This window comes from Danio aesculapii, chromosome 19 (genome assembly GCF_903798145.1).
Source record: "Danio aesculapii chromosome 19, fDanAes4.1, whole genome shotgun sequence".
NCBI lineage: Eukaryota > Metazoa > Chordata > Actinopteri > Cypriniformes > Danionidae > Danio > Danio aesculapii.
Window position 1 is genome coordinate 1,152,760 of NC_079453.1, and position 16,377 is coordinate 1,169,136.

At 29.5% G+C, this 16,377-nt stretch overlaps 1 protein-coding gene across 1 annotated transcript in view; it reads right to left on the reverse strand.

Annotated features, from left to right (window-relative positions):
* Nucleotides 1-15,571, reverse strand: part of slc44a4 (solute carrier family 44 member 4) — a 47,862-nt gene extending 32,291 nt beyond the window's left edge. Inside the window, exons 1-5 of the mRNA XM_056479169.1 lie at nucleotides 15,339-15,571; nucleotides 2,778-2,826; nucleotides 1,430-1,503; nucleotides 614-692; nucleotides 423-522 (exon numbers count right to left, since the gene is read on the reverse strand). Coding sequence (XP_056335144.1) covers nucleotides 423-522; nucleotides 614-692; nucleotides 1,430-1,503; nucleotides 2,778-2,826; nucleotides 15,339-15,384 — 348 coding nt within the window. The 5' untranslated portion in view covers nucleotides 15,385-15,571. The remainder of the gene's footprint in view (nucleotides 1-422; nucleotides 523-613; nucleotides 693-1,429; nucleotides 1,504-2,777; nucleotides 2,827-15,338) is intronic.
* Nucleotides 15,572-16,377: the final 806 nt, after the last annotated feature.

A 16,377-nucleotide genomic window follows, 5' to 3' on the forward strand; every position in this document is an offset into this window, starting at 1 on the left:
AATTGAACAGAACACAACAAAACAAAATTTAACAAAACAAAACACAAAACAAAATTGAACAGAACACAACAAAACAAAACAAAATTGAACAAAACAAAACACAAAACAAAATTGAACAAAACAAAACACAAAACAAAATTGAACAAAACACAAAACAAAATTGATCAAAACAAAACACAAAACAAAATTGAACAAAACACATAACAAAATTGAACAAAACAAAAAAACTGAACAAAACAAAATTGAAGAAAACACAAAACACAAATTGAACAAAACAAAACACAAAACAAAAAAACAGAACAAAACTAAATAAAATTCAATTAACTTAAAACACAAAACAAAACAAGATAAAATTGAACAAAACTAAATAAAACTGAACAATGCAAAACAAAACAAAGTTAATTTGTCCGCAGAGGTCTGACCTGAGTTGTGGGACACTGAAGGCCTTGTAAAGCCGCTGCCATGATGTTTGTGGCCGTCGCACATTTGAGGATGTCGAAGTACAGGACGCTGGGTTTATTCCTGACACACACACACATACACACACACATCAGCATCAGACAGAGTAAATACACCTGCTCTACACTGAAATGAAGACTGAAGTCCGGCTCACTGGTTCTGGCCGATCCCACAGAACATTCCTGTAGAGTTTCTGGGATATAGAACATGCCGAGGGTCTCCATACAACCAGGCTGGAGGAAACACACACACAGAGAGAGAGAGAGAGAGAAGAGAGAGAGAGAGAGAGAGAGAGAGAGAGAGAGAGAGAGAGAGAGAGAGAGAGAGAGAGAGAGAGAGAGAGAGAGAGAGAGAGAGAGAGAGAGAGAGAGAGAGAGAGAGAGAGAGAGAGAGAGAGAGAGAATATTAATGTAAGTAAATAAAAAAAATCCACGTTGTTTTATATGGTGCATGTACTGTCAAATAAACGGACATGTTTCACCTTGTGTGTATGTGACACACACACACACACACACACACACACACACACACACACACACCAGACACACACACACACACACACACACGCACACACGCACACACACACGCACACTCACGCGCACACACTCGCGCACACACGCACACGCGCACACGCGCACACACGCGCACACACAGACACGCACACAGACACGCACACGCACACACACGCACACGCACACACACACAATATATCTTTTGCTAATAAAACAAAATAAAATAACATAATTTAATAAACAGTAAATGTAATAAATTAGTCTAGGAGGGTGATTTTAAGCAAAACAGCTCTAGTGCCCTGCCTTTACATACAGCAGCATACAGAGGGAGGACATTTCCATACTGCACTTAGATCAAAATAAACACAGCAGGAGAATGATGAGTGGATCTGAACACTGACCACACACACATCCACACATTTATACATGCCTGCACACATGTACACACAGAAACTCACCCAGAATCCCCACCACCATGTACCCAGTGATGACCAGCATGAAGAGCACACAGCAGATGATGTCTGTACAGCTCCTGCACAACAACAACAACAATAACTGTAATATGATAAAGTAATAAGTGTAAATGAAGATTAATAAATCATCAACATATTAAAAATATAACAATGATACAAATCTGAAAAAAGACATGGATGCATAGCTGCACAATACAAAAGTATAATTTGGACCATAAAATAAAAAAATAAAATAAAAAATAATAATAATAATAAAATAATAATAATAATAATAATAATAATAATAATAATAATAATAATAATAATAATAATAATAATAATACAAAATAAAAAAAAAATAATAAAAAAATAAAATAAAAAATAAATAAATAAAAATGATAATAAAAAATAAAATTAAATTAAATTAAATTAAATAAAATTAAATACAATAAAATAAAGTACAATAAAATAAAAAATAAAAACACAATAAAATTAAATACAAAATAAAATAATAAAATAAAATATAATAAAAAATAAAATAAAATAAAAAATTATAAAATAAAATAAATACAATAAAAATAAAATAAATTCAATTAAATTAAATACAATAAAATAATACACAAAATAAAATAAATACATAAAAAAATGAATTAAATAAAATATAAAATAAAATAAAATAAAAAATGAATTAAATAAATAAAATAAATGCATATTACTTAATAAATGCATTATCATATTAAATAAATGCATAATATCAAGTGTTTTTATATTTTAATTCTTTTCATTTGTTGCCTAACAAATGATTTAAAATGTAAACATATAGTTATGGTGTTTAATTTAAAATAAAGGTATAGTGAATTATTTTGGAATGATTACAAAACTAAGCTAGAGCTAAAATAATTCAATGCAACACATGAACTTGGATGAAATTGACACAACGCACAAAACAGAAATTTGTCCTAAAAAATAAACACAAATTATCATATTAATTATTCATTAATTATTCATTTTCCTTTGGTTAATCCAGGAGTGTCCAGGAATAAATTGTGTGTCCAACTCAGTCCTGGAGGGCCGCTGTCCTGCAAAGTTTAGTTCCAACCCCAATCAGACACACCTGGGCTAGCTGATCAAGCTCTCACTAGGCTTTCTAGAACCAATCTAGAAGCTGTGTTGAGGAAAGTTGAAGCTCAAATCTGCAGGACACCGGCAGGACATCCCTTTATTCATCAGCGGTCACCACAGCAGAATGAACCGCCAATTATTCCACACAAAAAAGGGTCAAGATACAATTTCTCAAGTTTTGATAAAACACACACACACACACACACGCACAAAGACACATGCGCACACGCACCTTTTGTGAATAGGGCCATTGAATGTTGGGTCATACTGAGCTGGAGCTCCTGCAAAACAAACACACACAAGCACACACACACACACACACACACACACACACACACACACACACACACACACACACACACACACACACACACACACACACACACACACACACACACACACACACACACACACACACACACACACACACACACACACACACACACACAGACCAGTTCATTAATGTTCATCAAGGATTTGCATGAGCTGTAATTCACTTTGATCAACCAGTTCAGCAGGAAAACCCTAAAGAAAAACACCAACTGCTGAACATCAAGTGTGTGTGTCCTTCACTAAAATGTATTTCCCTCAACCACTATACATTAAGTGTGTGTGTGTGTGTGTGTCCTTCACTACAGATTTACTTCCCCCTGGATATTAATAGTGAGCAGAAACATCAGTGTTGCTGTATGTGTACTACTGAAGGTTTACTGTAGTGTGGGTTTTATTTGACATTTATTTATTTTTATTATTTATATTTTATATTATTTTTAACACACTGTATACTGTATTTTAATGAACATTTTATTAATTGTGCTAATATTTAATTTAAGTTAAGTCAAGTTTTTCATGGGCTTTGTCATGTGCTGGTTAGAAGTGTGTTTGTGTGTTGTCTGTGAGTGTCTGTTGTGTTTGTGTGTTGTTTGTTGTGTTTGTGTGTTGTCTGTGAGTGTCTGTTGTGTTTGTGTGTCGCCTGTGAATGTCTGTTGTGTTTGTGTGTTGTTTGTTGTGTTTGTGAGTTGTCTGTGAGTGTCTGTTGTGTTTGTGTGTTGTTTGTTGTGTTTGTGTGTTGTCTGTGAGTGTCTGTTGTGTTTGTGTGTCGTCTGTGAATGTCTGTTGTGTTTATGTGTTGTTTGTTGTGTTTGTGAGTTGTCTGTGAGTGTCTGTTGTGTTTGTGTGTTGTTTGTTGTGTTTGTGAGTTGTCTGTGAGTGTCTGTTGTGTTTGTGTGTCGTCTGTGAGTGTCTGTTGTGTTTGTGTGTTGTCTATGAGTGTTTGTGTGTCGTCTGTGAATGTCTGTTGTGTTTATGTGTTGTCTGTGAGTAGTTATTGTCCCACACAGGCATTTATTAGAGTTTTTTAATCAACATTCGGACTCTTTCTCCCGTCAGTAAAGCTCTTATATAATCAGCACAGATACTGAGACCAGGAGCCTGAATTTGCCTGTATTTGAATTCACAAATGGTGCTAAAGTGCAGCGAGATCACGAGTGTTTCCTCTAATCAAACCTGTTGGTCAGGAAGGGCAGATTTTCTTCCTGGAATTCAACAGTTTCTGAAATCTGATCATTTTTGAGAGCATGTTCACGTACACATGATAACTGGATCAACAGCGGCCCTTTAATGCATTCAATGAGGATCAAACTATAGGACACTATAGCTGAAGACTATGTACAAAGAAAAACATAAGGAGGAAACAGGGATGCTGCATGAATTTAAGAGTAAAATAAAATAAAAGAATAAAAGATAAACTAAAATAAAAGATTTTAATCATAAACTAAAATCATTAAAAATTAAATACATAAATAAATACATAAAAATATTGTAATTAAAATATTATAAATATTGAACAGTGACAAAACCTGGACCTTATTTTAAATAATAATTATTTAATGCATTAAACTATAGGACACAAGCTGAACAATCTGTAAAGATGAAACAGGTTAGCTGCACATTTTATGAGTAAAATAAAATAAAAATATATAATTAAATTAAAATAGATAAATAAATACATAAAAAATAAAAATAAAATAAATTAAAATAAAATATTTGTCAAATAAATTAAATTAATGAAAAATTTTATTAATTATTTAAATTATTGTAATAAAAATAAAAAATACTGTAAAATAAAAATATTCTTATAAACACTGAATAGTGACAAAACCTGGACCTTATTTTAAATAATAACAATTATTTAATACGTTAAAATAAAGGACACAAGCTGAACAATCTGTAAAGATGAAACAGGTTAGCTGCACATTTTATGAGTAAAATAAAATAAAATAAAACTATATAATGAAATTAAAATAGATAAATAAATACATTAAAAATATATAAAATAAATAAAAATAAAATATTTGTTGAATAAATTAAATTAATAAATGAAAAAAATCGAATAAATAAATAAAATTATTGTAATAAAAATAAAAAATACTGTAATAAAAAATATTCTTATAAATATTGAATAGTGACAAAACCTGGACCTTATTTTAAATATTAACAATTAATTAATGCATTATACTAAAGGACATGCGCAGAAAAATCTGATGAAGATGAAGCAGTGTTGCTGCACATATCCTAAGAGCAAAATAAAATAAAATAAAATAAATGAAAAACAAACATTTTAATTTAAAAATACTGTTATAAAAATATTATTATAAATATTGAATAGTGACAAAGGTTGGACCTTATTTTAAATAACAACAATAATAACACAAGCTGAACAATCTGTAAAGATGAAACAGGTTAGCTGCACATTTTATGAGTAAAATTAATAACAATAAATTAAATTAAAAATATAGAATTAAATTAAAAAACATAAATAAATACATAAATAAAAGATATTATAATTTAAAATATAAATATGGAATAGCACACAACAAATGTTATTTTCAGAAATGTTCACCTAAATGAGCTCTGAAAAGTTAATAATGGTACCTTTATGGCATCCCTGAACCGTTGTTTTCATCAGTGTAGCTGTTGCTATTTATTACCTTTTATTTTCTCACACTTAACAGCTGTATGAAAACTAATAACAGTTCATAATAACAAAACAACACACACAATGTTGATTATTTAGTACATTTCTCTCTAGTTAAATATTTTCTCTCCAAGTCTATAGAAAACTGTGTGTGTGTGTGTGTGTGTGTGTGTGTGTGTGTGTGTGTGTGTGTGTGTGTGTGTGTGTGTGTGTGTGTGTATACATGTTTTGTGACACATCAGGACACAAATCTGTATAATGACATAGGTATGACGCAGGTATTACAAAAAGGAGGTGAAATATGAGGACATTGGTGACGTCCTCATTTCTCATTTTGTGTGTGTGTGTGTGTGTGTGTGTGTGTGTGTGTGTGTGTGTGTGTGTGTGAGAGGGAGATTAATCTAAACATAATGCAGCATAAAACATCATTGACATAACCCAAATCTGATGTGTTTGAGAGCATGTAGACATGTTTAATCTCAGATCCTGAACTTTTATATTTGCTGTAATTAATTAAACCAGTAAGTGGTGAAAAATTAACCTGCTTTGGGAGCTTGAGGTCCAGGAGGACGAGAGGCTGTAAATGAGTAAAAATGAAGGAAACCACAAACAAGAAAACAAGGAAACTTTCTCCTCCAAGCTCAGCGTGATTCATGAGGATATGAAGCACAAAATACACCACAACACACACCAGATAATAAAGCACAGCTGTAGAGTTAACCTCAGATTACAATACAGGATATTAATGACAGGGCGTCCACAGGCTCTTAAAAATCAACCTCCTATAGGTCAACGTCTTAAATTCCCTGAAATAAGGTGTTGTAGGTCTCAAATCATTTTAACTGAAGTTTATTTATAAAGTAATTTGGAGAGGGTCACGTGATTATGATTGCTTGCGGCTGGTCATGTGTTATTTAATTCATGATTCACCAATCAGACGACCCCAAAGCCACTATAAATACCCTCAGTTCCATATCACAGCCATCTTTGTTATGAAGAATCCCCCCCTTCCACCCCTGCTCCTCCTCTTTTCCTAGATGGGTGGCACGGTGGCCCAGTGGTTAGCATTGTTTCCTCACAGCAAGAATGTCACTAGTTCTAATCCTTACCAAGCCAGCCGACGTTTCTGTGTGGAGTTTACACGTTCTCTCCGTGCTCACGTGGGTTTCCCCTGGGTTCCCTGGTTTCCTCCCACCGTCCAAAAACATGCAACTTAAGTTAATTGACTAACCCAAATCAGCACCATAGACATGCTCCAGTAAGTAGTTATCTCTTAAGAGCGATCACTATCTGTTAGCTACTACAGCATGGGAGTTCTCCAGATCTACCTGAGCTCAAACTCCCCTCTCACCCTGCAACGGTGGGGAGCCCCGGGCTCGAGGATCTTATAAGCTCTCCCGGGACAGAATGCCAAACACACTTTATAATCAATCATCAGCTGTGTGAACTCTTGAAACAGGTCTTAATTTGACTTTGTCCATGTAAAGCTATTCAGTCGGTACAACCAACAATCCATGTAAAAGAATATATATTAATAACTCTATTTACAATAACATTTGTTCATATGTGTTTGAAAAATATGTTGAATTTTAACAGGGCAAGTAAAACTTATTTTCCACTGGCTATTAGAAAAAACCCTTAGCGCAGGGCGATTCAATTACAAATTCAGTTGGGCCAGATTGTCAAACAAAGAAGGTTAGCTGGGCCAGTCATTTTAGCGGCTTTGTAATAACAAATTTTAAAACCAACACAAACAAATTTATAGAAAAACACAAGGTTTATTGGTTGTTTCTCTTCTCTTAACAGAATCTGAGGGAGCCCCAGAGAGCTCTATCAAAAAAGTGATTTGAGTAGAAGTTGAAGTGCTCTTTAAGCGCCATACTTAAGTGGAAGTGCTAAAGTATGCAACATTTGTTGTACTTAAGTATTGCAAGTAGCTTATTCTAAAATTTACTACTCAAATACTGAATGTATAAGTATTGTGTTATTAAAGGAAGCAGTCAAAAGACATATTGTTTTGTTTATTTTAAATATATAATTATATTAAGTAGCAATTTATGAATAATATTTATTAATTTATTATCTATGGGCGGAACCACGGGCTGGGCCACTCGGAGGTTGATTCTGGGCCGCATGTGGCCCGCGGGCCGCCAATTGAATTGCCCTGCCTTAGCGTTTTGCCCTAGAAGACTGAAATTTCATTCATGAAGGTCTTAAAAAGTCTTCCTTTTGACTTGGTGAAACCTGCAGAAACCCTGTAATAAACATATTTAATCTTAGAACTCTTCATCTCAAAAGAAAGAAATATAAAGTCAGAATTACTCGCTCTTTCTTTCTCTAATATTTCCCAAATGATGTTGAACAGATTCAGGAATTTCTCACAGTATTTCCTCTAATATTTTTTCTTCTGGAGAAAGTCTTATTTGTTTTATTTCAGCTAGAATAAAAGCAGTTTTTAACTGTTTTAAAGCCATTTTAAGGTCAATATTAGTAGCCCCTTAAGCTATATTAGTTTCCGATTGTCTACAGAATAAGCTTATTATAAGACATGAATTCATCTATAGCAACCAAATATACCAGACAGACAACCAGTTCATCAAGTCTTATATGTACAGTTCCATATCACATTACTGAAGCGCACACACACACACACACACACACACACACACACACACACACACACACACACACACACACACACACACACACACACACACGGACAGACACACACACACACACACACACACACACACACACACACATACACACACACACACACACACACGCAGGGTTATTGTCCTTTAAACCCTGTTCTCTGTAGTTTACAGCATCTCGTAAAGAGAAGGGTGCGCTGTGGATTTTACATTTGGTTTTATGCGTCGTTCATTATGAGAAGCTCAACAGAGGGTTACAGTAAAACACCTACACACACACACGCACGCACGCACTCACTCAAAAAACACACCACCAAAAAACACACACATACAAACAAACACTCACACACAAAAACACACCCAAACACACAACAACACTCACTCTCATACACACAAACATATCAATATGTAAAACAACCACACACACACACACACACACACACGCACACACACACACGCACACGCACACGCACACATACACACACACACACGCACACACACACAGAAACATGCAAACAAAAAGAAACAGACAAACAAACACTCACATAAACACACTCAAACACACACAAACAAACACGCATACGAACAAACAAAACAAAAACACACAAGCAAACAAAGACACATGCAAACAAACACGCTCACATGCAAACACACACACACACACACACACACACACACACACACACACACACTCAAAAACATGCAAACAAAACAAACAAACAAAACAAACACTCACATAAACACACTCAAACACACATGCACACACACAGAAAAACACACACATGCATAGTATTCGGAGAGAAATCGAATTCATTAATCAGATTAAGATGACGTTTCTTCTTCTATATTGTACAGCTTTTACAGTAATATATCGTACTGTAGAAACACTTTCTATTTTTAAAATGCTAACTAATTTCCCCCTCTGGATTATAAAGGCTGATATATGCATGAGTTTATAATTACTGTAATCAGCTCCACATATAAACAGTAAAGGTGTCCTCATTTAGCAGTAGGTGTGTAGGTGTGTGTGTGTGTGTACGGTATAAAACAGTGAGTCAGTGTATCTTCCAGGAAACCGTTTCAACTCATGTGCAATTAAAGCAGATCATTAAGAGCTAAAATGACGACAGCAGCACGAACCAAAGACTCATCCAGCTGTAAATGTGGACCAAACGCTGGACGGAAGTGAAAATAGATGAGATTATATAGATTACATGAAAATACTCACAAAAATATGAAGGGAAACTGATCAAATGGACTATATATATATAAATATATTGTTGTTGTTGTTGTTGTTTAAAAAAATGTCATACAAATATAATGAAGTATATTATGTAAATGTGGCAGATTCAACCATTTTGGATCATTTTCATGCAGCAGACCCTCCAAAAGTCCACAAAAACATAGATAAAAAATTACATTTAATAATAAAATCACAACAACAACAACAACAACAACAACAACAACAATAATAATAAAAATAATAATAAAAAATAACAACAACAATAATAATAATAATAATAAATAACAATAATAATAAATAATAATAATAATAATAATAACAACAACAATAATAATAATAAATAACAATAATAAATAATAATAATAATAATAAATAACAATAATAATAATAAATAACAATAATAATAATAATAATAATAATAATAAATAACAATAATAATAACAAATAATAATAATAATAAATAACAACAACAATAATAATAATAATAATAAATAACAATAATAATAATAATAATAATAATAACAATAATAATAAATAAATAACAATAATAATAATAATAATAATAATAATAATAATAAATAACAATAATAATAATAATAATAATAATAATAATAAATAATAATAATAATAATAAATAATAATAATAATAATAATAATAATAATATGAATAATAAATAACAATAATAATAATAATAAAATAATAACAATAATTAAAAAAAATAATAATATTAATAAATAACAACAATAATAATAATAATTATAATAATAATAAATAATAATAAATAATAATAATAATAATAATAATTTAAAAAATTAATAAATAACAACAACAACAATAATAATAATAATAATAATAATAATAATTAATAAATAATAATAATAATAATTATAATAATAATTATTATTATTAAAAATAATAATAATAAATAACAACAACAACAACAATAATATTAATAATAATAATAAGAATAATAATTGTTATTATTATAATAATCTAACAATGAATAAACATGGCCACTGAAACAAGCTTAAATGTGTCATTATTTATTTGTTTATTTATTTACTTAGGTCTTCCACTAATATTATTGTTATAACAATTATTACCTTTATTATTATTGATATCTCTGTTGCAGTCATCACAGAATATTACTTTTATCATCACCAACTTTAGTATTATAATTTATTATTATTATCATTATGAATGCTTAATACTATTTAAATGCTACTAATTATAAAAAAGTCCATTATTCATAAGGGGACGCCACAGCGGAATGAACCGCCAACTATTCTCTCATATATTTTACGCAGCGAATGGCCTTTTAGCTGCAACCCAGTACTTGGAAACACCCTTACACTCATTCACACACACACACACACTCATACACTATGGCCAATTTAGTTGATCAATTCCCCTACAGCGCATGTGTTTGGACTGTGGGGGAAACCGGTGCATCAGGAGGAAACCCAACACAGGGAGAACATGCAAACTCCACACAGATCCGCCAACTGGCCCAGCCTGGATTCGAACCAGCGACCTTCTTGCTATAAGGCCACAGTGCTAACCACTGAGCCAAAGTGCTGCCCTCATTCTAAAATATTTCAGATTAAATTCGCCTCTCTCCTCAACTAGTTTTTGTGAAGGCCTCATGCAGAAACATGAGCAATAGTCTTTCCTGTTGCTCAGAGGAAGAGAGTTGAGAAATGGTGAGTTTGTGTCGAAACAGAAAGAGTAAAGTCACGCTCCGCTGAACCTCCTGAAGACTTCCTTATCACTCATCTAACACTGAAGATGTTTATGACTTCTCCGGCATCATAAAGCATCAGATCTGAGTTCAGGATCTGCTGTGACGTCCCTCGAGCTCGAGGTCTTGTATTTATTTCCATTTTATCTTTATCGCAAACAATCATTTGAGTACAATCATATTTTACTGTTACATACAGTCCAACATATGCCACTTTAAACTGTCTTTATAATGTGCAGATATGTGCTGTTGACAAAGCTGCTTTAACTATAGATTAGAGTCAAACTTAGAAAGAAGTAAAAAATCTAAATAAATAAATAATAAATATAGAAATAATAATAATAATAATAATAATAATAATAATAATAATAATAATAATAATGATAATAATAATAATAACAATAACAATAATAATATTAATAATAACAATAACAATAATAATAATAATAATGATGATAATAATAATAATAATAATAATAATAATAATAATAACAATAACAATAATAATAATGATAATAATAATAATAATAATAATAATAATAATAATAATAATAATAATAATAATAATAATAAATAACAACAACAATAATAATAATAATAATAATAATAATAAATAACAATAATAATAATAATAATAATAATAATAAATAACAATAATAATAATAATAATAATAATAATAACAATAACAATAATAATAATAATAATAATAATAATAATAATAATAATAATAAATAACAACAATAATAATAATAATAATAATAATAATAATAAATAACAACAATAATAATAATAATAATAATAATAATAATAATAATAATAATAAATAACAACAACAATAATAATAATAATAATAATAATAATAATAATAATAATAATAATAATAATAATAATAATAATAATAATAATAATTCAAGAAGGGACAACTATATGCATTTAGGTTAATCACATGTGTCCTAACTAAATTATTTAATTAAAAATAATACTCTAAAATAATATCTAAAACATCCTATATAAAATTATATATTAAATCATTTCATTTTAAAGTGTTAATACTGACAAACAAAAGAATTATGCTCTTAATTGTACACAATAACCTATATATTGACAAAAATTAATTTACAAAATCCCAATTTAACTTTTTATTAAATACAATTATGCTCTTGAATATATACAATAACTAATTAAAAATATATATTAATAAATTAATTTAAAAAATCCCAAATTAATGTTTTAATTAAAAATAATGCTCTTAAATATATAGACAATAACCTATGTAAAACATTACATTAATAAATTAAAATTTAATTATTTAATATAACCTAATGCTTTATAATAAATTATATATAAACATTTAATTAAAAAATTATGCTCTTAAATAAATTATTACAATTTTTTCAATAAAATTAATTTGAAAGAAGAATCAAAATTAAATTATTTAATAAAACAATTATGCTTTTTAATGTATATAATAACCTATATAGTAACAAGAAATAGTTTACAAAATCTCAATTCAACTTTTCATTAAAAAAGCTATGTTCCTGAATATATACGATAAATAATATAATAATATATAGTAATAAAATTAATTTTTAAAAATCCCAAATTAATGTTTTAATTAAAAAAATAATGCACTTGAATATATACACAATAAATTAAATTACAATTATTTAATAAAACCTAGTGCTTTTTAATAAATTACTTTTAAAAATCATAATTCAACTATTTAATTAAAAATATTTCATTTTAATAAATTATATAGAATTATACAGAAATAAATCTAAAAAAAATACAAAAAATTCAATTATTTAGCAAAAAAAATAATGCTCTTAATATATATATATATATATATACATACATACATACACACAATATATTATATATTATTTTAATGAATTAAAAGAAATTACCAACTCCTTCCAGAAGAGTCTCAAATGACCTTTACTATGTATTTATAGGCATTAAACAGAATGTATACATAATCCTAGACATAAATCCATGTGCATATTTACACATCAGCATATATCATATACACATATTTAAGATTTATCCATCTATTAAGCATCAGCTCTTCATTTATAGCAACATATTCCGGGCTTTTCTCTGAAACATATTCAACCCATTTACTTACACACACACACACACACATAATGTTATTTTGCTCATATTCAGTCAGAATGATCAGCTCATGGCGGTTCAGCTCTGTTTGACCGAAGGGCAGATCATTTTTCCTGCTCAGCCTTTATAAAACAACCCAGTGTTTGCAGAAGTTGCTGGGAAAACACACACGTTTACTTAAAGTCTTAATAAATGAGGACATACTGCTGCGCAATATGGATATAGAGCTCACTTTGAAGATATTAACAGCTGTATGGATTCATTAATAATATGCAGGCCTTCCTGTTTTAAGTGTGATCGAGAGTCTCGGTCACACTTAACAATAAGGTTTGATTAGTTAATGTATTTACTAACATGAACTAATTATGAACAATACATATACAGCATTTATTAATCATAGTTCAACATTTATGAATACGTTATTAACATCCAAATTCATGCTGGTTAACATTAGTTAAAGCACTGTAAGTTAACATGAACTAACTATTAATGACAGTATTTTCATTAACTAATGTTAACTAACATAAACAAATACTGTAGTAAATGTTGTTCATTGTTTGCTCATGTTAGTAAATGCATTAATTAACATTAATACAACCTAATTGTAAAGTGCTATCAACATCTCTTTCAATTTTCAAATAGGAATATTATTATTTAGAACATTTTATTTGCATCCATATGTTAATATAATATATGTAAAAAAAATAAATAAATAATAATAATAACAATAATAATTATATATATATATATATATATATATATATATATATATATATATATATATATATATATATATATATATATATATATATATATTTTTTTTTTTTTTTTTTTTTTTTTTTTCCCAAAATAGGATTTCTTGGTTAAGAAATCCAGAAAAGCAATAATAACTTTTCAGAGCTATTTATTTGGCATATTTAATAGTAAAAAAAGAGTAAAGGTCCTTAATTATTACGTTTTTGTAATTAATTACTTGATAATAAATTCTTCCAAATTTAAAAATGTAAATTAATAGAAAATACAAAAAAATTGTATATTTTAATATTATATATATCATTTTTTTCCATTTAGAGCTATTTATTTTGCTCAAAAATAATTATTGTTTTTTTTTTGTTGTATTTTTGAAATTTATATAATATTATATTATTAAAACAGAGGACTTAAGACTTAATAACATAGCTTTTTTACATAAATTAAAACATTTGTCATTCTATTGTCATTTATAAGAAATTAAATGCTCTAAATGACAATATTATTATTTAAGTTTGGAAGAAATGTTATCAGAACTTTACAGAATAAAACAAATATTAACATTTTATCAAAACACCTAATAAATCCAGTGTAATGAAGAGAATGTTCAAGTGGTCTTGTATTTATGTTCAATAGTGTCTGTCTGTCTATCTATGATATAGATTATATTTATGCATATACATTAGATTAGTCAGTACTGAAGCCAATAAATCTGTTTAATAAAACAGTTTTGTGTAAATAAACCAAATAATGACCTATATTCACAGAAAAATTTATTCAAATATTCATTTTCAAAATCTATCTAACTAAATCTTAATAATAATTTATATAGGATGCTTTACAATATTATATTTACGCACATACATTAGATTAGTCAGTAAAGCCATTATATTATTTTGTTTAAATGAATCACTTATATGACCTATATTCACAGACAAATGGATAAATATTCATTTTCACTATCTATCTATCTATCTATCTATCTATCTATCTATCTATCTATCTATCTATCTATCTATCTATCTATCTATCTATCTATCTATCTATCTATCTATCTATCTATCTATCTGTCTGTCTATCTATCTATCTATCTATCTATCTATCTGTCTGTCTGTCTATCTATCTATCTATCTGTTTGTCTATCTGTCTGTCATCCATCTATCCTCCATGACCTTATAAACTGTTTCCTTAACTGTTGTTATTTTTGACTCATTCTTTTCACTTTGAGGACTCTCCAAATACAGGAAAACGGTTAAAGCACACATCCAGCCCATAATAATCTGTATATAGTAAAGTAGAAGCAGCTCTTACCGTACTCGGAGTTGTTTTGTTCTTCCTCCTGCTTCTTTTTGCCCATTTCTCTTCACTTTGCGTTGTAAATGCGTTGAAAGTGTGTTGTAGATAACCCGCGCGTTCATGTGTTGAAAACAAACCGAAAACTAACGGATTCTTTACCACCGTCAGAGTCGAAAAACTCCGATATTTGAGCGCGTTTCTCGGTTTCTGTGTTGTCTGTAAATCTTTCCTGAAGTAACTAAGCGCTTGCTGTGACGTCACGTGGTGCACCTGCCACTGGGCGCGCGCCATAAACTCACCTGTGTGTGCGCGTTCACAAAACTCCACCCGAGCGAGAGCGCGCGCGTCCCCTGTCGGCGAATGCTCCTAGAAGGGATACAGCTTCGGCAGGAAGATAACGAGAATTATTTATATTATTTATTAACTTACCTATTAAATTGTATTTTTTTAACCTATACCCCAACCTTAACCCTAAACACAACCATCACAGTAATGTAAAAACAGTAAGTATATCGAGAATTAATCATTATTCATTAAATTAATCAGTAAATTGTATTTTATTAACGTCTACCCCCACCTCAATCTTTACAGTAATGTGAAAACATTAATTATAGCAAGAATTATTTATATTATTGATTAAATTACCCATTAAAAAGAATTTTAATAACATCTACCCCCTAGCAAACCCTAAACACAACCCTCACAGTAATGTGAAAACACTTATTTATATTATTTATAAGATTACACTTTATTACCCCGAACCAAACCCTCACAGTAATGTAAGAATATTAAATATAGTTGTACAGTGAAAGAAAAATTAAGCTTTATTAACGTGAGTATCCGTAGCTGTATCCATTTTAGACCTTACCGAGCGACTGTACAACCAGGGTTGCCAAATTTCCAAATTCTGCGCAACTTTTTAACTACTTTGTTAGTAGCAAATTATTCAAAAATTATTAAAAGTTTGACATATTACATTAATTGTGTTATTATGGTAGGCTGTGTTGAAATATACAGTGGTGCAAAATATGTATTTTACGAATGCGAGTGGCAT